The sequence below is a fragment of the Elephas maximus genome, chromosome 13, assembly GCF_024166365.1.
Source record: "Elephas maximus indicus isolate mEleMax1 chromosome 13, mEleMax1 primary haplotype, whole genome shotgun sequence".
Classification (NCBI taxonomy): Eukaryota; Metazoa; Chordata; class Mammalia; order Proboscidea; family Elephantidae; genus Elephas; species Elephas maximus.
The window spans coordinates 58391675-58413476 of record NC_064831.1 but is presented as its reverse complement, the minus strand read 5'-3'; the positions used below and the strand labels follow the sequence as shown (position 1 = coordinate 58413476).

Here is a 21802-nt window from a genome sequence, read left to right as displayed (position 1 = left end):
GATGGGGAAACTGAGACCTGAGTAAATGAGTATGTGGCCAACCAGCAGCACAAAGCTAGAGGAGCGCGTGAGAGTCCCTCCTTTCTGGTTTGTGCTAAGGGGCATCCGTGCTAGCCCAGTGGGGCCCAGCTCAGAAAGGCCAAGCAGCCTGGTGGTGTTTCCCCCCTTAGACTCAGCCACCCTTTAAGTGACTTGCTATTCAGGGGTGGGGAGGGCTTGGAGGCAGTGGAGCCACTAAGAAAAAGAGAAAGAAGCTTACTGCCCACCTCCCCCTGCCTGCCAGCCTGATGGCAGCAACAGAGCTCTGGGGACCCTGCCCTGGAGATGGGAGGCTGGAGAGGAAAGGCAAGCAGTGGCCCATCAGACAGGAAAAGCAGGACACGCCTGAGAGCCCCTGAGCCACTGGCAGGTGTGGTCCAGAGGACAAAGCAGCCCTCCTCAGTGCTGACCTGCTCAGTAAAAGCTCCAGGCCCCAGCTGTAACACGGGGCCGCGGCCAACGAGTGAGCTGAGCTGGGAGCTCCAACCATGGGCTGGGGGTTGCATGGCCCACAGTCCAGCTGCCCCTCCATCCCCGACCTCCACCCAAACTGAGACGTCCTCACATGCCTTCCTTCCCGAATAGGCTGACATCTGGGGAACCGGTTGGCCTGCAACTGTGGGGGAGCGGAGTAGAGCCACCTGGGTCACCCCTTGCCCGTGCAGTCAACAGGGACGATGGCATCCTGAAGCCAGAGGGACCTTGGACCAAGGTCCGAGAGAAAGGACATCATTCTCTGCTCTTGGGCAGCAAGAGTTGAACACTGCCATGGGGTGGGGGCAGGGAGGAGTCCTCAGAAAAATTTCTCCAGCATGCCCCCACCAGGAGGTCAGCCCACACCCTGCTCACTGTTTTTCTGGATTACAAAGTCATGCGAGACCCCAAAAATCTCATTCCATGGCCCACAGAGATCCTTTCTAATCCTTCTGATGGAAAGATGTGTGGTCAAGCAGGGGTCCAAAAGCCGGAGGGCAGCGAAGAGCCAAAGGCTGGAGAGTTGCCTCCTCCTTTGCCTTCAGGCAGAAAAACACAGGCTTTAGCATCTGCCCCCCAACCCCAGCTCCTAGCAGCCTGCGCTTAGACAGTGACTCCCTGTCTCTGGGTCTCAGTGTCCCTACCTGTAAACAGATGGTCAGGCTGATATACAGAGGGAACGGTGAAACGCATATGTGGGCTCAGCCTGCCGGTGCTGAGTGTGCACCCATCATTTCCACACCTGGAACAAGCCACAGCCCAGCCCCTAGGCCCTTGATGCTCCCAGAGGCCAAGATGCCCATGCCACAGTCCTCAGCAGGGGCGGTGGGGTGGACTCTAGGAGACTAGGGAGGATGGTTGGGGTGAGGGTCTCAGACCCCATCTAACTGCTGCCTGGGACCTTCCACCCACCCCCAGGACGACTTTGATGGCAGCATCGAGTGCGTGAACGAGGAACGGAGATTCCACAAGAAAGTCTGCAATGTCAGCTACCCCTTCTTCCGGGCCAAGGCCAAGGTTGAGGCTGGGGCAGTACGGGGGCAATGTGGGGGAGGGACTAGGGTGGGTACTGGGAGGTACAGGGAGGCAAGAGAAATGGAAATGAACAGAGCAGGCATGGGAAAGATGGAGAGGCCTGGGGTAGCTTTTAGGTGTCATAGTTTTTGGTCCCATTAAGTGCATTCGAATGATCTAATTAGCCAGCCCCCCCGGAGAGCATCCGTGCCCCCTTTATGTCCCGGGGAATCCCTACCACTCTCACCCCGCCGTTCTCCCACCCCCTCTCAGCCAAGTTTTTCCAATTTCCAGCCTCTTTGTCATCGTGCTGTGTATGGTGAAGGATGGGGAGAGGAATCTAACATTTCTTGAGCTCCTAACACGTGCACAAAAGCGTGTAGGGTGTGGGAAGGGGCATGTAAGGTGTGGGAAGGGGCATGTAAGGTGTGGGAAGGAGCATGTAGGGTGTGAGAAGGGAGTGTGTAAGGTATGGGAAGGAACGTGTAGGGTGTGGGAAGGAGCATGCAGGCTGTGGGAAGGAGCATGCAGGGTGTGGGAAGGAGCATGCAGGGTGTGGGAAGGGAGTGTGTAAGGTATGGGAAGGAACGTGTAGGGTGTGGAAAGGAGCATGCAGGGTGTGGGAAGGAGCATGCAGGGTGTGGGAAGGGAGTGTGTAAGGTATGGGAAGGAACGTGTAGGGTGTGGGAAGAAGCATGTAGGGTGTGGGAAGGAGCATGTAAGGTGTGGGAAGGGAGTGTGTAAGGTATGGGAAGGAACGTGTAGGGTGTGGGAAGGAGCATGTAGGGTGTGGGAAGGAGCCTGTAAGGTGTGGGAAGGGGGTGTGTAGGGTGTGGGAAGGAGCGTGTAGGGTGTGTGAAGGAGGGGGTGAATTAGCCAGGAAAGGGAGGTAAACTCCAGATGGTGTGGGAGTATTTGGCCATCAGCCGCGGGCAGTAGGCAGCCACTGAAGGTTCTGGAGCAGGAGAAGGCCTGATTGAGACTAAAAACCCAAACCCATTGCTGTCAAGTCAATTCCGACTCATCATGACCCTACAGGACAGGGTAGAACTGCCCCATAGTTTCCAAGGAGCACCTGGTGGATTTGAACTGCTGACCTATTGGTTAGCAGCTGTAGCTGTTAACCACTACGCCACCTGGGCCCCTGATTGAGGCTAAGCTGCTGGTAAAGTAGGACTCGGAGGATCTGGGGCAGGAGCCAGGCTAGATGAGAGCAGCGTGTCCCGGGAGCAGGGTCAGCAAGGCTTGGGGAGGAGAGGAGGTGCAGCGTGTCCCGGGAGCAGGGTCAGCAAGGCTTGGGGAGGAGAGGAGGTACAGCGTGTCCCGGGAGCAGGGTCAGCAAGGCTTGGGGAGGAGAGGAGGTGGTGGGGGGAGATTGGGACTCCTGGTAAAAGAACCCCTCCGGTGGTGCATAAATCAAGGTTGTAGTTTATGGAGTGAGACACCAACAAGCTCAGCAGCTATGAAGTGAAGACGCAGGGGGCCAGGGGAAGAAGTAGAACAGACCATAGGCTGCCGAGCCCCCACCGAGCCACTTCCTGAGATCTCCTTGGGAAACTGGGCTTGAGGGTCAGACTTGGGGAGAGCAAATGAGATCTGCCCAAAGCCCCAGTAACGCCCCTGGGGTGGGCCAGAGAGGAGGCAAGGGGGGTCAGACACTGCAGGGCCTTGGTCAGGGGACCTGGGCCCCACTCCTGGGCAAAGGGCAAAGGGCAAGGGAAGCATCAGGGCCTGGCTCACCGGTGTGGCCGGAGCGCTGCTGGAGAAGGAGGCCTTTTTAATCTGCTGGGTGCCTGGGGCACCATTTACCCTTCTCTCACTGCACCCCCCTACCCCGCCCCTGCACACACACATAGGAGGAACAGTGGGTGAGGTGGTATTTCCACTGGCTTCTGGCCCCCGCAACCTGTGGTACACGGCGCTGGCCATCTCCCCTTCCTGCCATCTTGTCCCCTTCCCCAAAATTCCTGCAGAAAGTGCCTAAAGCTGGACCTGCTGCCTTCTAGCTGCCTTCAGTTAAAAACGTGTAGGGTGCGGGAAGGAGCCTGTAGGGTGTGGGAAGGAGCCTGTAGGGTGCGGGAAGGAGCCTGTAGGGTGTGGGAAGGAGCCTGTAGGGTGTGGGAAGGAGGAGGAGGGAAGGGGGCTGGACCCTCAGCCAAGGAACCCCATCGCAGAAGCTGTTGTCTTTGGCTGCATCCCCCTCAGTAGCCCCCCAAGCCTCTGCTCACTTTACCCCAGCACCTGGTCCTCCTGTCCCCCCCACCTATTCCCAGCCAGCAGGGCACACCCAGGCAGGGCATGGGTGGTCTGCCAAGGCCTGATCCCGGCAATGCCCAGATGTACAGCTCCCAGCTGCCCTGCTCAGGTGACTTCTTCCTTGCAGGTGTCATTCCGTCTAGATTTTGAGTTCAGCAAATCTGTCTTTCTGCACCATCTGGAGATCCAGCTTGCTGTGGGCAGGTCAGGCCACACCCACTCCTTCTCCCTCCAGCTCAGGGCTCTGGGCCCCCACTCTCTCCCTCCTCCCACTGTTCACTGCCCCTCCCTGCACTGAATCCAGTGCCCAGTGTCTCGCTGCTCCATTCTGGAAGGGCCCATGGGTCAGTCCCAGAGTGTGGACCCACCTGCTGCCTGCCATGTGCCACCGTTCTTCACTCTTTAGCAGTTTGGCCATAAATAACAGTGACAGTCCCTTGCCTTTATGTAATCCAGTTGCTGCCGAGTCAACTCCAGCTCATGGCAACCCCACGTGCGTCCACGGGGCTTTCAGTGGCTGGTTTGTCAGCAGTAGATGACAGGCCTTTCTTCCAAGGTGCCTCTGGGTGGGCTCGAACCTACAGCCTTTCATTTAGCTGCTGGACACGTTAACTCTTTGCATAACCCAGGGATTCCTTACCTTTATAGAGCAGTTATTTTTTAAAAACCCTATACAGCTATAAAATACTACACATATCTCAGTCAGTTCTCACAGCAGCCCTTTAAGTTAGGCAAAGCAGAGGTCATCTCCCACCCCCACCAATTTACAGATAAGAGAACTGAGGCTCAGAGAGGTTGAGTGGATTTCCCAATGACACACAGCATCTAAATAGTAGAACTAGGAGCTTGACATTAATTCCCCTACTCCTTATCCAGTGCCCTTTCCTGTTCATCTCTCTCCCCTTGCAAGCTATTCCTTTTTAAGGACCTTTCTTTACAAGGTACATGTGTGTCTCCCCCCCAGGCCTTCCTGAGGCAGCCTGCTATAGGTTGACACCATGAATCACCCTGCGTCGGTAGTAAACACGCTTTCCTTTTTCACAGAATTACCTCGATGTGGGCAGGGAGGGGGGAATTCTGTCTACTGTGGAGGCTCATAAACAGCCAAATCCTGCAGAGAACTTCTCCACGCTGAGAAATAAGTACTCAGGGAAACTGAACACCAACCTTCTAACACACACTCACGCATTCACACTCACACACAGTCATATACTCACACGCATACACACTCACACTCTCACACACATGCACACTCACACACATCCCAGTCAGAGGTCTGGAAGCACAGGGGGTCCACACGCCAGCACATGCTCACTTCTCAGCTGTACTTAGTGAAGTGTGCCTTTTGCTGGAATTCTTACTGGACGGGAGACAGAGCCAGGCAGACACAGGGATACTTCACGGCCTCCCTCCTGCTCTTTGCGCACTTAGAAAACAGTCCCATTTCTCACAGGGCACAAATGCGCTTGCATAGGCGTGTTTTTGGTACAAGTGTGTGCGCTGTGGGTGTTTGTGAATCTGGTGTGTTGGAGGGGGCGTTGCAGGGGTGTCTGTGTGGGTTGGGTGTCCTGTTTTCTAACTAGACACCTATCCTGGGGGCAGAGGACTTAGTTTATATGCTGAGCGGAAATCATATATTTTTCTGTCTAAAATGATTTCACCTGGTAGTTCATGGTGCTCAGATGAAAGGGAAGCATGTGTAACAACCGCCCCCCCCCCACACACACACCAGTGTCTCTGAATTTCAATCTCAACCTTTCCACAGCAGCAAAGCCACCTCAGCCAACCCCATAGGAGCTGCCCTCAAGCCGGGTGAGGAGCAGCTTTCCTTCGGCTGTGCAAGCATAAATAAGCAACTCTGCCAGGAATTCCCAGTTGTCTTTCCCTCATGTGGAAGGAGCAGGCTGCTTCTCCCACCTTCCCCCGCAGGCATTACCTCCCTCTAGCCCACAGCACAGATGATGAGGCCAAGAGGGGGTAACAAAGGCGCTTGGGGCTGAGCCCGCAGAGTCGTCCAAGCTTCAGTCCAGTCTTTCCCTGACCCCACACAGCCCAGAGGTGCTGCACCTAAGAAAGTGACAGGAACAGCTGACCTCATCCATCCCCTGCCTCTCTCAGGACGCCTGTCCTCTCCTAAGGAGACGCCTGGGGTTCCCTCTCTCGCCTGTTCTGGTGCTTATCTGCTCTATACGCCAGGATGTTCTTCCTTTAGTCTGACTTAGACCCCTCCTGCTGTGCCAAGACAGCCAGGATGTGCTGCTGAGCAGGGAGAGGGGAGGGTGGCCCTTTCCTGGCACCCACAGCCTGGCTCTCCTCACAGTGACAGTGACGAGCAGGAGAGCACCAAGGAAGACAACACGGCCCTCCTGCGTTTCCACCTCAAATATGAGGCCGACATCCTCTTCACAAGGTGGGCCTGGCTCTTGGAGCCCCAGGGAGGGAAGGCATGTGAGGAGCAAAGCCTAAGATGGGGACACCCTCTGGGGGGCTTTAGTGAGTCAGAGGTCTCAGGGGACCTGGCCCAGGCACTGGAGGACCATGAAGATGGGAACCAAGTGTGTCCCTGGAGGGCCAGGGAACCACATCCCCCTCATTCCAAGGCGGGGAGGGGGTGTCAAAATGGAGGAAGGAGGAGCCCCAGGCCTGGCCCCTGGGGAGCTCCCAGGAGTGGCAAGGGTGTGGGGGAGGGTCGGTGGGAATTATCTGCCCCAGGTGTAGGCAATAAATGGGTGAATTTTCTGTAGAGAATTTAAAAACAGTAATAAAACCTACTAAAAGTCAGTCTGCTTTTTATTATCACCTTGCACCTGCAAAGCTAGACAATGTCAGTGGTGAAATACTCCTCCCCACAGGGCAGACTGTTTTCCCGGCTTCCCCCATCCCTTAGTATGCCCTGGCCCCCAGTTGGGTGGAGGAAACAGCCCCTGCCTTCTGAGAGCTCCCGGGTAAGGGGAGAACTTGGCAAAGACTTGGAAAGCAAGCTTGGCCCCGCCACGACTACTCCTGGAGGCTGGAACCTTCTACAGCACATAGCGGCCAAGTTCATGCTCAAAATAAGGCCTGACCCCTGGACACAGAGCTAAGACAAGGATGCAAATAACACCTCTTCTCACTCAGGCCCCCCCGCCCCCGCCGCCACACACACACAGGGCCAAAAAAACCCACCGTTGTCATTAAGTCAGTTCCAATTCATAGTGGCCCCATAGGACACAGTGAACTGCCCCATAGGTTTTCCAAGGAGCGCTGGTGGATTCGAACTGCCAGCCTTTGGGTTAGTGGCCAAACTCTTAACCACTGAGTCACTAGGGTTTCCACACACAGGGTAGACACAGCTAATTGATCTCAGCACTTATTCCTGCTGAACCCAGACCCGGCCTCAGAGTCCTCCCAACACGCCAGGCAGCCAACCAGAGGACTCGAGATGAAGCCTATCTTTCCTGGTCTCGGGGGAGGCTGGCGCATGCCCCCACCCCCTCTTGTTCATTTACTCGTCCAGACAGCATTGACTGAGCTCACGGCAGCCCTTTCCTCTGTCCCTGCAGGCGCACCAGTCTGAGCCACTACGAGGTCAAGTCCAACAGCTCACTTGAAAGATATGATGGCATGGGCCCTCCCTTCAACAGCACCTTCAAGGTAAGGCTGGTGGGGAGGCAGACAGAGGGTACGGGACAGGAGCTAAGGACCCCCCATTCGGGGAGAGGAATCTGGAATCATCTGTAGTGACTGTGTCCAGCCTCAACCCTTCTACCCACTCGCTGTGTGACTTCAGGCAAGCCACTTTCCCTCTCTGGGCCTCTCATTTCTCACCTGAAAAGGGTGATCGGACAGGGTAAGTGTGACAGTGAGAATTAGGTTTGGCTACACATAGGTTCCAGGGCACCAGGAGTTTATTCTCTCCCATAAAGGAAGTCAGAGTTGGCAGCTTCACAAAGTCATCCAGGACTGGCTCCCCTGTCTTTTTTCTCATCCACATCCTCAGCATGCAATTTTGAGCCTCAAGGTCACCTCACAGACCAGGATGGCTGCTGCTCCAGCCATCACATCCCCATTCCAGGCAGTAGGAAGAAAGAAAGGGAGAAAAGCATGCCCTCTCCCTATTAAGGAGCCTCCCTGGCAGTTTTTCACAACACATCTAGTTGCCTCTCATTGACCAGAATGTTGAGATTTAGCTGAAAGTGAGGCTGGGGAGTGGGGCTTTTCTACTTGGTTCTGTCACTGAGGAAGGAGGGAAAAAGGATTAGTGGGCAATCTCACAGCCTCTGACAGTGGGCTCCGAATTTTCCCCACTCCCGAACTGCTGTGAGTTTATCAACTTCCACAGCCGTGAGGGCTAGGAGCAGGCTGACATCAGAAAATTGCAACTCAGACACACTGAGACCTGGACAACTTGTCCAAGAGAGGCTTAGTAATCTGCTCAAGGTCACAGAACTCATACATGGTGGCAGCCCCAGAGATATATTCTCGGTCTTTCTGATTGCAAAGCTCTGCTTGTAGCTACTGCCACTGCTTTGCCACAGAATACATCATGGCTAGAATGCATATTACCACAGAGTCACTGTTTATGTCCTTCATTGATTAATGGTTAGCTCTTATAATAAATTAATGGCTGTCACCATCTCCGCTCCTGGCCTCTGTCCAGGTGTCCACCAGCACCAGGCAACAAAATGGCCCACAGCCAAGAAGACTGAAAATGGAAGGGACCCCTGGCTTTCATGGCCCCAGTACCCCACTCCCTCTCAGCACTTTCTCACACTTTCCCCCATGCAGCCCCCAGGGGCCTTGGATGGAGTGCGCACAGGCCTGGCTTGGGGAGGGGGATAGGGGAATCACTGTGCCCAGGGCCTGGGTGACCTCTGTGGACCTCGTTCCCCACCGCCAGCCCCGAACTGCCGCTAGGTGTACTGACACCTCCCCATCTCTGGCCACAGATCCAAAACTTGGGCTTGTTCCCCATCCACGGGGTGATGATGAAGATCACCGTTCCCATCGCCACCAGGGGCGGCAGCCGCTTGCTGATGCTGAAGGACGTCCTCACCGACCAGGTACCAGTGCCCCTGGAAGCCAGCTTAGGGGAGGGGACCAGGAGGAGAAGGATGTATCGTTTAGGTACATCAACCAGGTACCAGTGTCCCCAGGAGCCAGCTTAGGGGAGGGGACCAGGAAGAGAAGGACACATCGTCTACGTATATCCCTGAGTCCCCAGACCCCAGCTCCCTTCTCCTAGGACCAGGGCTGCATCTTCTCTGGAAAGAAGAGAAAAAGGTCTTTTCTGGGATGCTGAGTCAGCAAGAGCTGGTTGTGAGGTTGTGTGTATGTGTCCTTTGTGCAGGGAAACGTGTCCTGCAATGTCTGGGGGAACAGCACTGAGTATCGGCGCACCCCGGCAGAGGAGGACTTGAGTCACGCCCCACAGCTGGTGAGTGTCCCCCTCACAGACAGCCATGGGGGGAGGGGAAGAAGACGGTTGCCTGATCTCCAGGGGTGATTTCTCTCCTCCAAGAGCTTGTCAGTAAAAGCTCGTCAACTCACTTATCTGAAATAAGCAAAAATATAGAAACCAAAGATTATTAGTGGTTACCAGGAAAGCGGGGCAGGGGGTGGGGGTTTGCTTAAGGGACATTGAGTTTATGTTAGTGGTGGGGAATGATCTGGTCAAGGAGAGGGAGTATGGTTGCACGACTTGAAGAACGTCATCGAAGTTACTGAATTGCACATGTAGGAACTGTTGAGATGGCGTATGTTTTATTACGCATATTTTCACCACAACAATTTTTTTAATTAATTAAAAAATATATATTTTTTAAGAGCTTATCAAGCACCTAATATGTGCCCAGCCTCAAACGGAAAGGAAACACAATGTGGAACGGACACTCTTGCCCAGACTGGGTGGGGGAGAGAGACGCGGAGTGCAGCTTACAAAGCCAGGCAACAAGAGGTCAGCAGTAGGCAGACAGCCCAGAGGGTAGCGGAGTCGGGGCCGTGGGCTCACCCTGGGCCTGCGAGGCTGGTGGGATGTGGATAAGCGGAGGGAAGCGAAGAAAGCAGACGGAGCAACACTGTGGAGGCCAGAACATACATGGCTTGTGTTGGAGACAATCGACCATGTCAGCTAAGACCTCTGCCCTGGAGATGGAGCCCAGCTCAGCTTCAGCACCCGGTGGGGTGTCCTGTGGAGTCCAAAGCCCTCCCCAACGCATCTACCAGCATCCAGGTTTATGTCTTCACGGTCTCCTCTGCCCCCAAATACCAGTTTCTGAGCTTGATTTCGCTATTCCTTATCCAGACATAAAACATAGCTGTTTTAGTTTTCTTTTCCCAAACAAGTACATCACACAGAGCATTTTTTTTTAAGTGTAGTGCACTTTATTGAAGGTTTGGGCTTGGGTGGGGGTTGGCGCGGGCAGCAAGGCAGCAGTATGGACAACTTCAACCTAATACGCTCTAATTACTTGTCTGGAGATTTGTTTGGGTTTCCCATTAAGCTGTTTTAGCTTTTCCCTTCAATTCTCACCAGACTTTTTTCCTGTCTTAGTGCTCTGGCTGGGACCTCGAGGGCAACGGTAAACAGAAGTCGTGGCAGTTTTGTCTTGATCCTGATTTTAAAGGAATTGTTTCCAATTTTTTTATTATTAACTATGATACTTGCTATAACCAAAAACCAAACTTTTTGCCGTCAAGTCGATTCCAACTCATAGTGACCCTATAAGACAGAGTAGAACTGCCTCGTAGGGTTTTCAAGGAGCGGCTGGTGAATTTGAACTGCCGACTTTTTGGTTAGTGGCCAAACTCTTGACCACGGAGCCACGAGGGCTCCTGATACTTGCTGTAGTATTTAATAAATACCCTTTAATCAGATTAAACAAGTATCAGGAGCCCTCGTGGCTCAGTGGTTAAGAGTTAACCAAAAGGTCGGCAGTTTGAATCCACGAGGCGCTCCTTGGAAACCCTATGGGGCAATTCTACTCTGTCCTATAGGGTCGCTATGAGTCAGAATCGACTCGACGGCACTGGGTTTGTTTGTTTTTTGGTAATCAGATTCAAGAATTTACCTGGGAGTCCTTATCATGAATGGAAGTTGGAGTTCCTAACATGCTCTTTCTGCATCTGTTGCGATGCTCATATAATTTTTTTCCCTTTGATTTGTTTGTATGGTGATGACATTTATAGGCTTCCTAATGTTGAACCAGACTTCTGTTCCTGGAATACACCCAGCCTGGCCATTATGCTTGAGTTCAAATGGAAGATCAGACATACCCACCCTTACCTTGGCCTCCGGCCACCCCTGGCCCCCTGTCCTCTCCTTTCCCCTCCCTCCCAGGAGCAAACACCCAGTTGGTTAAGCGGTGCCACACAACCGTCTCTCCTGTGGCCCAGGTGTCTGCTCACCTTCTCAGGTTCTCGCTGGACCAGTTGCCTCCCTCTGCTCCCCCAGGGCCCAGCTGCTCACCCCCAGACCCATCTCCTCTTTCAGAATCACAGCAACTCTGATGTCGTCTCCATCAACTGCAACGTGAGGCTGGCCCCTAACCAGGAAATCAATTTCCACCTGCTGGGGAACCTGTGGTTGACGTCCCTAAAAGCAGTAAGTGGGGCACCAGGGCTTGTCTGGAAGGAAGAACAGGAAGGAGCGGTGCTGGGACAGCTCCCACCTGGGGGTCCTGGGGAAGAGGCGGGGTGGGAGGCTTCCAGGGCCAGCTTCTGACAGGGCCTGTGCTTGCACAGCTCAAGTACAAGTCCATGAAAATAACGGTCCACGCGGCCCTGCAGCGGCAGTTCCACAGTCCCTTCATCTTCCGTGAGGAGGACCCCAGCCGCCAGGTGAGCCCTGGGATCCCGGTCTCAGCCCCTGAGCCACCAGCCTGGGAAAGGGCTGCCCGCTCCCCTAGACTTTTCCAACACCTTCTGCCCACCTCGCTTCGGGGAGAGAGATGGCAGACAGCAATGGTGCGGCATCTGAGGAGAGGGGAAAAAGCAAGACAAATCGGCCTTCAGGGCAAAACTGAGGAGGGGGGCAGAAGTAGGCATTTGCCCCCATGCCTGGGGGGTACCAGGCTCTGTGCTCCCTGAGGGAGTGAGACAGGGGTGGGGGGAAGAGGGGCCCTGTGTATTTCCTTATTTTACGCTTTGGGAAATTGAAGATGCCAGGCCTGCCTACCCCACAGGAAGCTGGAGTGGGTGAGGCAGTGTCCTCGGGCAGACTGGTGGCTGTAGAATGGGTACCCAGCATTCTCCTCCACCGCCCTTCACACTTCAAATCTAATGAAATTCAAGTGCTGTAGACATCTGGTGTGAACTGAACCTGTGAAGACCAGAGCGTGAAACGCCTCGGTAGTGGGCTGCTTTGTGATCTGCAGATCAGACTGGCTGGAGTCAGGGTCCAGGAGCCGGTGAGGCTCTGTGAGTGCTCTCCTGAGAAAAGACGTTGGGTCTTAAAAGGAAAACCCAGTCCTCTGAAAATAGAGCAGGCGCCTGGTGTGGGACACTGCTGCCCCCCACTGGCCATGTCCCAGAAATGCCGCAGGCCGGCCTCAGCAAACTCTTGGGTAACAGATACCGAGTCAGCACCCCCTTCGTCACCTCCCCCACTCCCCGCCCCGGCCCCGGCCCCGTGAGACGCTGAGAGCAAACAGATGCCTTCTGGGAGCCGGACCCTAATAAAATAATCAAACGTCAATCACAAACCCCAGGCAGAGCAGCTGCAGGGGCAAAAGCCCCGAAGCAGCAAGTGAGGAACCAACGATGACCATTTTTTACTCACTCATTCATTCATTCATTCATTCATTTAGCATTTGTGGGGTGCCCCTCCCATGACTCCTACCCCACAGGGGACACAGAGATGACGTAGGCAGACAAGGGACAATGACAACCAAGTGTGGACACAACTGGGGTGAGCAAAGGCACCATGAGGTCCGAGCGAGGCCAAGTCCAGGGAAAGCTTTCCTGAGACGGTGCATTAGAACTGAGCCTTGGAAGATACGATGGAACTTGCCAGATGACCAGAAGGGAGGTGTTATAGGCACCCCTACAAACGACCCCTCTCCCCACACTAGTACATGTCTTCTAGGTGAATTCTCCATGTCCTTCCACCCCACCCCTTCCCCAAATCCCACTTATATTCTCTGGATGCTTCATTTCTCTTTTAGGAATCCAGCTACCCCAAAATTAAGCCCTTATCATGCTGGGGGTGGGGAGGCAAGCTTCAGGGATGGGGAAAGAACGTATAAGGGACCTACCGCTCGGTGAGCCCTTACTGTGTGCCAGGCACTGCACCAGACACTGCACACGTTACCTTGCTCCCTCTTCACAACAACATTGTGAAGCAAGTTCCATCATCCCCATTTCTCAGATATGAAAACTGAGGCTGGGTGCGATAAGACAGAAGCGGGGTAGCACCTTGCCTCCAGTTGCATAGTGAGTCAGTGGCCAGGTCAGGACTCTAGGATGCTGTTGCAGAGAGTTCATTCATTCAGTCATTCAACACATATCTGCTGAGCTCCTACTACGTTCCAGGCACTGTCCCAGGCACTGAGCAAAACAGACAAAGCCCCTGCACTCCTGGGGCTGACAATCCAGACAAGGAGAAAAACAATAAACTTAAATATATACAACGTCAAGTGGTGATAAGGGCTACCCAGAAAAATGTGGGCACCTAAGGGTGGAGAGTTGGGGGTGCTATTTTATACGAGGTTGGAGAAAGCCTCTCCGATAAGGTGCCATCAGCCAGAGACCACAGGGAACGCAGGAGGGACTCACGAGAATGTCTGCGGAGAAGCCTTGCAGGCAGAGGGGACCGCAAACACAAGGCCCGGAGTGGCCACGTGCTTGGCGTGCGGGAGGCCAAGGCGCCGGGGGGCTGGGGTGGAGAGCCGGGGAGAACGGGAGGCCAGGTCGGCCAGAGAATCCAGCGGCCGCACGGGACAGGGTAGAACCGCCCCAAAAGGTGTCCGAGGAGCGCTAGTGGGTTCGAACTGCCGAATTTTTGGTTAACAGCCAAGCTCCTAACCACTGAACCCCCAGGGCTCCACAGGCCACCGTAAGGACTTGGTTTTTTCTGTGAATGGGATGGGGAACAGGAGGGCTTGGAGCAGAGCGGAGAATGAAACCAGTTACGGCGAGTCAGCGCTGGTCTGTGGCGATCCCACGTGTGTCACAGTACAGCTGTGCTCCACAGGGTTCTCACGGATTTTTCCGAAGCAGATCACCAGGCCTTTCTTCTGAGCTGCCTCTGGGTGGACTCAAGCCTCCACCTCTTCAGTTAGCAGCCAAGCGTGTTAACTGTTTACACCCCCCGGGGGCTCCAGAACAGAGAACAGGGCCACCTTACTGCTAAAAAGGATCCCTCTAGCTGCTGTGTTTAGGATGGACTGTAGGGGGCGACGCGGAAGCAGGGAGGTAGTCAGGCAGCCACTGCAGGCCCCAGGTGAGAGATGAGGGGCTCAGACCAAGGAGCGAGCCGCGGAGGCGGGAAGAGAGGCCCTGTTCTGGGCGTTGCAAAGGGAGCAGACAGGCTTTGCTGGTAGATTCCACATGGGTGTGAAAGGAAGATCCAAGGATGAATGTAAGGTTTTGGACCTGAGCAACGGGAAGAAAGGATGATGTTGCCATTTGCTTCAATGGGAAAGACATGGCGAGAACTGGTTTGCAGTGGGGGGTGGGATCAGGAGTTTGATTTGGGGTCTATTAAAGATGCCAGAGTCATCCGTGGGTGGTGCAAATGTTAACACACTCAGCTACTAACTGAAAGGTTGAAGGGTCAAGTCCCCCAGAGGCACCGTGGAAGAAAGGCCTGGTGATCTACTTCTGAAAAACCAGCCATTGGAAACCCTACAGAGCACAGTTCTACTGTGACACACATGGGGTCGCCATGAGCTGGAATCGACTTAAATGGCAACTGGTTTGAAGATGCCAGGCGTGCCAAGGAGACAGTTGGATACAATCTAGAATTCAGGGGAGAGTCCAGGTGGAGGAGACAAAAGCGAAAGCGGTCAGCATATAGACAGGGAGAGCCACGGGACTGAGGTTACCCAGGGCGCATTATGAGTTTGCTGACCCTAACCTCTTTTGCCTTCGTGGATGCCTTTCTCCATGAAAAAATCTTTAAAATTCTACTATATGACCACGTTGGTATAAAGATGTAATCCAGGCTGAATTATATTCATTTTTTTCTCCTCTGATTTTAAAAGAAATGAAAACATGTTCATGTGCCCCTAAAAGTATTGTGGGCCCTGGCACTGTGCCCGCTGTGCCTTGTGGCAAGGTTGGCCTCAGGCTCACCCAGGGAGAGACTGTAGGTGAAGAAGAGGCCCAAGGGACCTCAGGACATGCCAACACTTAGAGGTTTGGGAGAAGGTGAGGAAGCAGAGAAAGAGTAGCCAATAAGTGGGAGAAGAAACCAGGAAGAGTGGGGCAGCCTGGAGGCCAAAGGCAGAAGGCATCTCAGGGAGAAGCAGGGTCAGCTAGGTCACTGTATTCAGGTGTCCACGGGCAGGGCTGGCAGCTCAGAGGCCTCTCTGCTGACGGTGTGGCACCCACTCCTCCAGCATCTACTCCCCGCCAATTATCTCTTCCCTCACACCCTGCCCCAGGCTGCCAACCTGCCCCAACTGCCACCTGCCCCAGCTACCACCTGCCCCAGCTGCCAACCTGCCTCAGCTGCCAACCTGCCCCAGCTGCTACCTGCCCCAGTGGCCACCTGCCCCAGCTGCCAACCTGCCCCAACTGCTGCCTGTCCCAGCTGCCACCTTCCCCAACTGCCACCTGCCCCAGCTGCTACCTGTCCCAGCTGCCAACCTGCCCCAGCTGCCACCTGCCCCAGCTGCCACCTGCCCCAGCTGCCACCTGCCCCAGGCAGTAATGCTGTGGGCCTGGCTCCACCCCTCCCCTTGCAGATCGTGTTTGAGATCTCAAAGCAAGAAGACATGGAGATCCCCATCTGGATCATTCTGGGCAGCACACTGGGGGGCCTCCTGCTCCTGGCCCTACTGGTCTTGGCACTGTGGAAGGTGAGGACCCTGCAGGTGGGGGTGGGAGCAGCCCCCAGGCTGGTTGGCCCGGGCCTGGAGCTCCAGCCTCAGGGCTCTGTGGCCACTCCGCACATTGGCCTCTTCCTGGGAGCTGGCCACCAACCAGCCTTCCTCCCCAACCTGCCAGCCCCTTACCGCAGTGGCAGATGGGCTAGGGCCAGCAGGGGCACTCAGGCTATGGCTCTGACCCATTTGTGGGTTGCAAGCCCCTTGGAGAACCAATGAAAGCTAGGGTTCCTCTGATCAGAAAAAAGCGAGTACACACAACTGCACCAAGTTTCTCCCACAGTGTCAGGCTGCTAATGAATCCTCCGGAGCCTTCTCTGTCTCTGAACCTCAGTTTAAGGACCCCAGTCTCAACCTCCTCCTTTTATAGATGAGGGGAGAGTGGGCCAGAGAGGGATGTTGACCAGAAAAGGGTCACATAGCAAGATGGTGGGAGCCAGCATGATTTCCTGCCTCCTGCCAAGAGCAGGATCCACTCATTCCAGCCTCCACTCAGCAATTACCTGGTCCACTGTTCAGTACCCTGAGGGACTTCTGGTGGGTGGAGGGTGCTCAGAGTGAGCTGGGGTATTCAGGGAAGTCCTCAGAGGGAGGGAGCCTGAGGACAGTGAGTGGAGGGGCAGCAGGGAGGGGAAACAGGCCTTGTTTACCCCTGAGAGTGCCTCCTTGGCCTCCCCACAGCTCGGCTTCTTTAAAAATGCCAAGCGCAGGAGGGAACACAGCCTGGACCCTAACCCCAAAGTGCTGGAGTGAGGCTCCGGAGGAGGCTGCGAGTTGATGGGGACCAGGAACGGGCCCAAGGCTGCATGCAAGCAGGCCGAGGCCTGTGCCCCACAGAGCTGGGGTGGAGAGGATGGCTGCCAGCTGCCAGCTCACCTTGCACTTGACCTCCTCTCCTGAGAAACTGTCTGTCCCCTCTGGAATGGAACTCAGGCCTGTTTTAAGAGGGACCGCCTACTGGGAGACCAAGACACCTCCAACACAGACCCCTGGGGACTTAAAGAGGCCCCCCCCACACCCCTGTAGGGCCTCCCCAGGCTCTAGGGGAGCGTCTGCTGCCCCAGTCACTCTGGTGCTAGGAATTGGTAATCATCCCCATCCTCACAAGAAATCCAGGAAGACTGTAAATACACGTCCCTTCCCCCTCCCCGCCCCCCCCTTCCCCCCAAGGGACAGCAGGTGCTAGATCTGGAACCTGCGTCGTCCTCCCCGGCCCCCCCTCCACACGCTGCTCATGGCTCCTGAGTCACCTCCACTCTCTCCCCGGGCTCCCCGTGAATGAACCCTAGCCCAAGGGCTTGCAGGTGACAGCTGATGGCCAGGGATAAAGAAAGACCCTGGGGTGCCCAGACGGTGATGGGTGGGCAGGTGAGGCCCCGAGATCGGGGACAGGCGGGCTCTCCACTCACGAGATTCACACTGACCTGACCACCAACGCCTGTCGTCTGCCACCCGGCCGCCCCCGGCCGCTTTGTTCCTAGGTACCTCACGGGGAAGCGCGTGGGGGACGCATCCCCAGGCCTCGCATTCCCAAGTCTGCCCACAGCCGGCCCTGACGCTGGCCTGGCTGCTGCCCTGGCCACAGGGGTGGGGTGGGGAGCACCCCTTCCCGCACCCCGGCCACACACACACTGCCTCCCATCCTTCCATACGCCTACCGGTGCACGTGGGAGGGGCTCGGCCAGCGCTGATGAGGGGTCATCTCTGGAATGCACTGAATAAAGCCCGTGCAGGGACCCCGGAGCCTGCGCAGCCTCGGGGGGGCAAATACCCGCGGTGGATGGAACAAGCGGCAGCACCAGCCATGGAGCCCCGAGGACAAGGGGCATGCCTGGTGCCCAGCGGAGTAATTTATGCCTTGACCTTGTTTTGAGATAAACGAAAGGGGGGGACACATCAAAGGCATCTGTCCCCTGTTGCATAGTACTTTTACGGTCGTAAATATTTTTAAGAAATAAAAATTTTAAAATACAGTGTTTGAAAACACCTAAGGTGCTGACTTCCCATTCTGTGGGCAGACCATGTCCCAGACAGCCACGCCGCCTTCCTTGAACAAGAGGTGGAAAAGGAGCTCCCTGTGACCTTCCGGTTATCTCTAAGTGCTGGGAAGGGACCTGTCCGCCATTTGCTCCCTAAAACATCCCCTCCAAGTGGCTGCCTGGCCTCTGATGGACACCTCCCATGACTGAGCCCTTCCTCCCAAACCACATGTTCCCTCTTTGGCCAGCTCAGATGGTTAGAACCCAAATATTTCACTGTAGCTTCTGCCCCTAAGTTCAGCTCTTTCCTGTCTGGCCTCCCAGGCTTCTGGCTGGAGTTTTCACGCTGACAGTCTTACACCTGGACTTGGAGTTTCTCCATCACCTTTATACACAGGCTGCTCTTAACCCAAGCTGTCTCCTATTCTTGTGCCACTGGCTTCCTGGGAGTCCAAGAAGCCAGAAACTGACCCTTAGAAATGACTTAGTCTTATCCCCGCATAGATAAGTATACGCAGAAGTTAAGAAATAGCCCTAAATTCCAAAGTAAAATCAAGACTAAACCCTGGACTGCTATCTCCCAAGCTGGACTCTGCAGAAGGAAGTGATATAAAGTAACTTTGTAGGTCTTTTTTTTTCTCAATGGTGAAACAGGAATCTGAATCTGAAAATCCATTTTTCCTTCTGATAGCAGAATCAGAAAGCAAAGCTGTTAAATCATATTTCTTCAGTTACCACCCTCATGAGGGGGTAACCTGGGTAACTGAGAATCAATGAACCCACATACAAAAACGCACTGTTTGATTTAGCGCCGAGTCCTCCAGCAAACACCATCAGATTTGAGAGAAGGCTTTTATGGGAACCTGATCTGTAGAGGCTGGCATTCACGTTTTTTACAACTGCTATGTGCAACCATATGACAAGCCAAAGAAAATGTACCTGCAGGTCAGATGCAGCCCAGCGGCCACCAAGTAGCGCCTCTAGACCCTCAGTCACAGGGAGCCTTTATCCCAGGCAGGCCCTCTCCTAACCCTATACCAACTAAATGGTCAAAAGGTGGGGAAATTGACTCATATCTTCAAGGCCTTCAGTCCTTGCCGTCTCTCCCTTCTCTTTTTCTTATCAACTCTTCCTTTCCAAATTTATTTACTCTGAGGTAAAAACGTCCAAGATTGGCCTAACGCGCGCCTGGGAGATGAGTGAAGAAAGACTTGAATATGGAGCAAAGCCTCATGTTAGAGCAGCGTTTCTCTCCTGGGAGCTTTAAAAAAACACCGATTTGAGGGCCCTGCCCCAGGGATTTGGATTTAATTGGTTGAGGTGTGGTCAGGGCATCATTTTTGTTTTAAAATCTGCGTTCCCCCGGTGATTCTAATGCCTGAGAGCCGAGATCAACAAGTGAACGTACAGACTGGAAGATGAAGAAGCGGGGCTAACATGCGTGGGTGACCTTCTATGATGAATACTGGGAATTACTGTCATCATGCGTGTTGTCAAGTTAACCACACTCCAACCTGGTGCTTGGAAGACCTTTTTGTTACAGCAAATTTCCAGGCTGGGATTTGCTCTTTGACCCACTTTTCCAAGATGAGAAGTTAGGGGACTCCTGGAGGAGCTGGGCACGTTGGCACTGTCTGGGAGGGGAGTTGAGGAGCAGTCTCTGAAACAACTTTAGTATTTAGAGGCAAGCAGCCCAAAACACGACCTCGAGTCAACATTTAAATGCATATTTGGTTCATAAGTGGATGTTATTAACAATGTTCTATCTAGTAACTAAGAATAATTATTCACGATGGAGCTAAAGGCTAAGCTCAGAGTGTTAACATGGAAATTAAACCAACTTAAAAATGGTTCGGACTTTTCCAGTCATTATTGGCTGCTGCCTTGATTTCCATGTGGCCACAAGATACTTAGGCGAGTCTGCAGCAAACTTAAGTGCACAGGAGAAAACGTGTCTGGCACAAGGTCTGACCCTTATAAACCAAGTTACCAACAAAAGGTGGCTTTAGAATTTGGTCCATGGGTGTCACAATGTCTGAGGTCTGTCTAGTAGTGGAGATGGACCTCAGACAGGGAGCTGTGAAGGGAGCTGTGAAAGATGTCTTGGGTGGCTTGACTGTTGACTCTAACGAGTCAGCTTGTAGAGGAGCCTGGCCTTAGGAGACCCCACCACAGGATGTAGGAAGGTCCCAGAGAAGAAACAGAAGCTGAGGGACAGACCTAGGGTAGATTCAAAAAGGCCTCAGGCCCTGGAGCTATTATGCAGTGTTCTCTGGGGAAGTGAGCATCAAATTCTGGCATCCTTCAGTTCCCTCCACGAGCTGAAAGAAGGAGTCCAAACACGAGTGTTGCTTCTTTCTGGCATTACATGGTGTGGGCATGCAAGCTCAGCAGATAAGTTGTGTCTCATAGAGTAAGCCGTCTACCCAGAGCTAGCTGCTCAAGGCGGAGTCTCAGAGCCACCCCATCAAAACCAGACTCCTAAGTTCCACCCAGCCCAGACCTCACAGATACACATTCTATGAGGTAATTTTAAAAACACATTAAACTTGGAGATCTACCAAGCCAGAGCCATGTAATATCCTGAGTTATTCCCTAATCTTCAATGTTAGTTTCTCGAACAGCCAACCTGTCTCTGCTGTCTGCCAGCTGCACTTGGGCCTATCTTGTTGGCAGCAGTAATCAGCAAAGAATCCCAAGAGGTGTCTTTCCAGTGCCAACAGTGGAGTTTCTGGGTTTTACTTCTGTTAAGGAAGGTGGTATTTCTTAACAGGAAGACAGGTATCCAGTATTTTCAATGCGAAGTGTAAGTGGCAAAGTGCTAACTCAACACAACAGAGGGAGGGAAAAATTCTGCACAGGGTAATAAGGAGGAGCTCCTGGGAGAAGGTGAGGAACTCTCCTTCCCTGCAAAAAAAAAAAAAAAAAAACCCATTGCCGTCGATTCTGACTCAGTAATCTACAGGACAAGAGTAGAACTGCCCCATGGGGTTTCCTAGGCTGAAATCTCTATGGGAGCAGATCACCAGGTCTCTCCCACAGAACAGCTGGTGGGTTCAAACCACCGACCTTTTGGTTAGCACCGGAGCGCTTAACCACTGCGCTACCAGCGCTCCTTCTCCTTCCCTAAAAAAAAGAAAACCCTTGCTGTCGAGTAGAACTGCCCCATTGGGTTTCCAAGGAATGGCTGGTGGATTTAAAATGCAGAGGTTTTGGTTAGCAGGCAAGCTCTTCACCACCGCTCCTCCCTGTCCCTACCCACCCACGTCAAGTCAATTCTGACTCATATCTCCGTCCCTAGAGGTCTTTAAAAGACAAGTTGCTACCTCCATTAATATTCAAGCGTTTTTAGTGTCAATACTCTCCCAGAATAAGACACTAGACTTGAGTCAGTCTCCCTGGCTTCAGGAGCCCTGGTGGCACAGTGGTTAGATGTCAAAGCCTGTAATAGAAACAGCTGGCTTAATCACACCCCCCTCCTGGCATAATGACTCCCTGCCACCAACCCTCACCCCTAAACTAAGAAGGAAGTGGCAAAGTCACAGCCATTAGTAGTGACTGGTCCCCAATTTTCACTCAACAACACACTCACCTTTACTTTTACCTTCAGCTAATGCTGTGCCAATCCTTTATTCTGCTTCCTATGATGGGGAAAAAAAAATCATAAATTATCCCTGTATTAACATCAATTAGGCTCTTCTCAAAGGACAGTCAAGCTTAATAGGGCAGATTACAATCTGCAGAGTGCTGCTGGGTCACTATTCCATTAGCTTTGACATTGCACCAAAGTAGAGCAGCGTGTTTAAAAACAGAAACTCAAACAGGGACAGAGGAGCTTTGCTGGTTTAGCGTGGAGAGGGTTAGAAGCCTCACACCTGAACTCAGAAACGTTCCAATATAAATAGGCTAAACTGTACCTAGCAAATTCATCTGATCAAAAGAGGGTATGAGCAGAAAATTCTTTTTCTTAAAAAAAAAAAAGTGGGGGAGGCCATTCCTTGATGGGCTCAT

At 53.5% G+C, this 21802-nt stretch overlaps 1 protein-coding gene across 3 annotated transcripts in view; it reads left to right on the top strand.

The window, feature by feature from the left end:
- ITGA11 (integrin subunit alpha 11) overlaps positions 1 to 17780 on the top strand; it is a 160209-nt gene extending 142429 nt beyond the window's left edge. The window contains exons 21-30 of one of the 3 annotated variants that reach the window (XM_049905808.1): positions 1432 to 1530; positions 3911 to 3987; positions 6104 to 6193; positions 7326 to 7416; positions 8712 to 8825; positions 9113 to 9199; positions 11255 to 11365; positions 11506 to 11601; positions 15672 to 15785; positions 16494 to 17780. In XM_049905808.1, the coding sequence (XP_049761765.1) occupies positions 1432 to 1530; positions 3911 to 3987; positions 6104 to 6193; positions 7326 to 7416; positions 8712 to 8825; positions 9113 to 9199; positions 11255 to 11365; positions 11506 to 11601; positions 15672 to 15785; positions 16494 to 16565 (951 nt within the window). In that variant the 3' untranslated portion in view covers positions 16566 to 17780. The other 2 variants (XM_049905807.1, XM_049905810.1) reach the window with 2 other exon arrangements.
- Positions 17781 to 21802: the final 4022 nt, after the last annotated feature.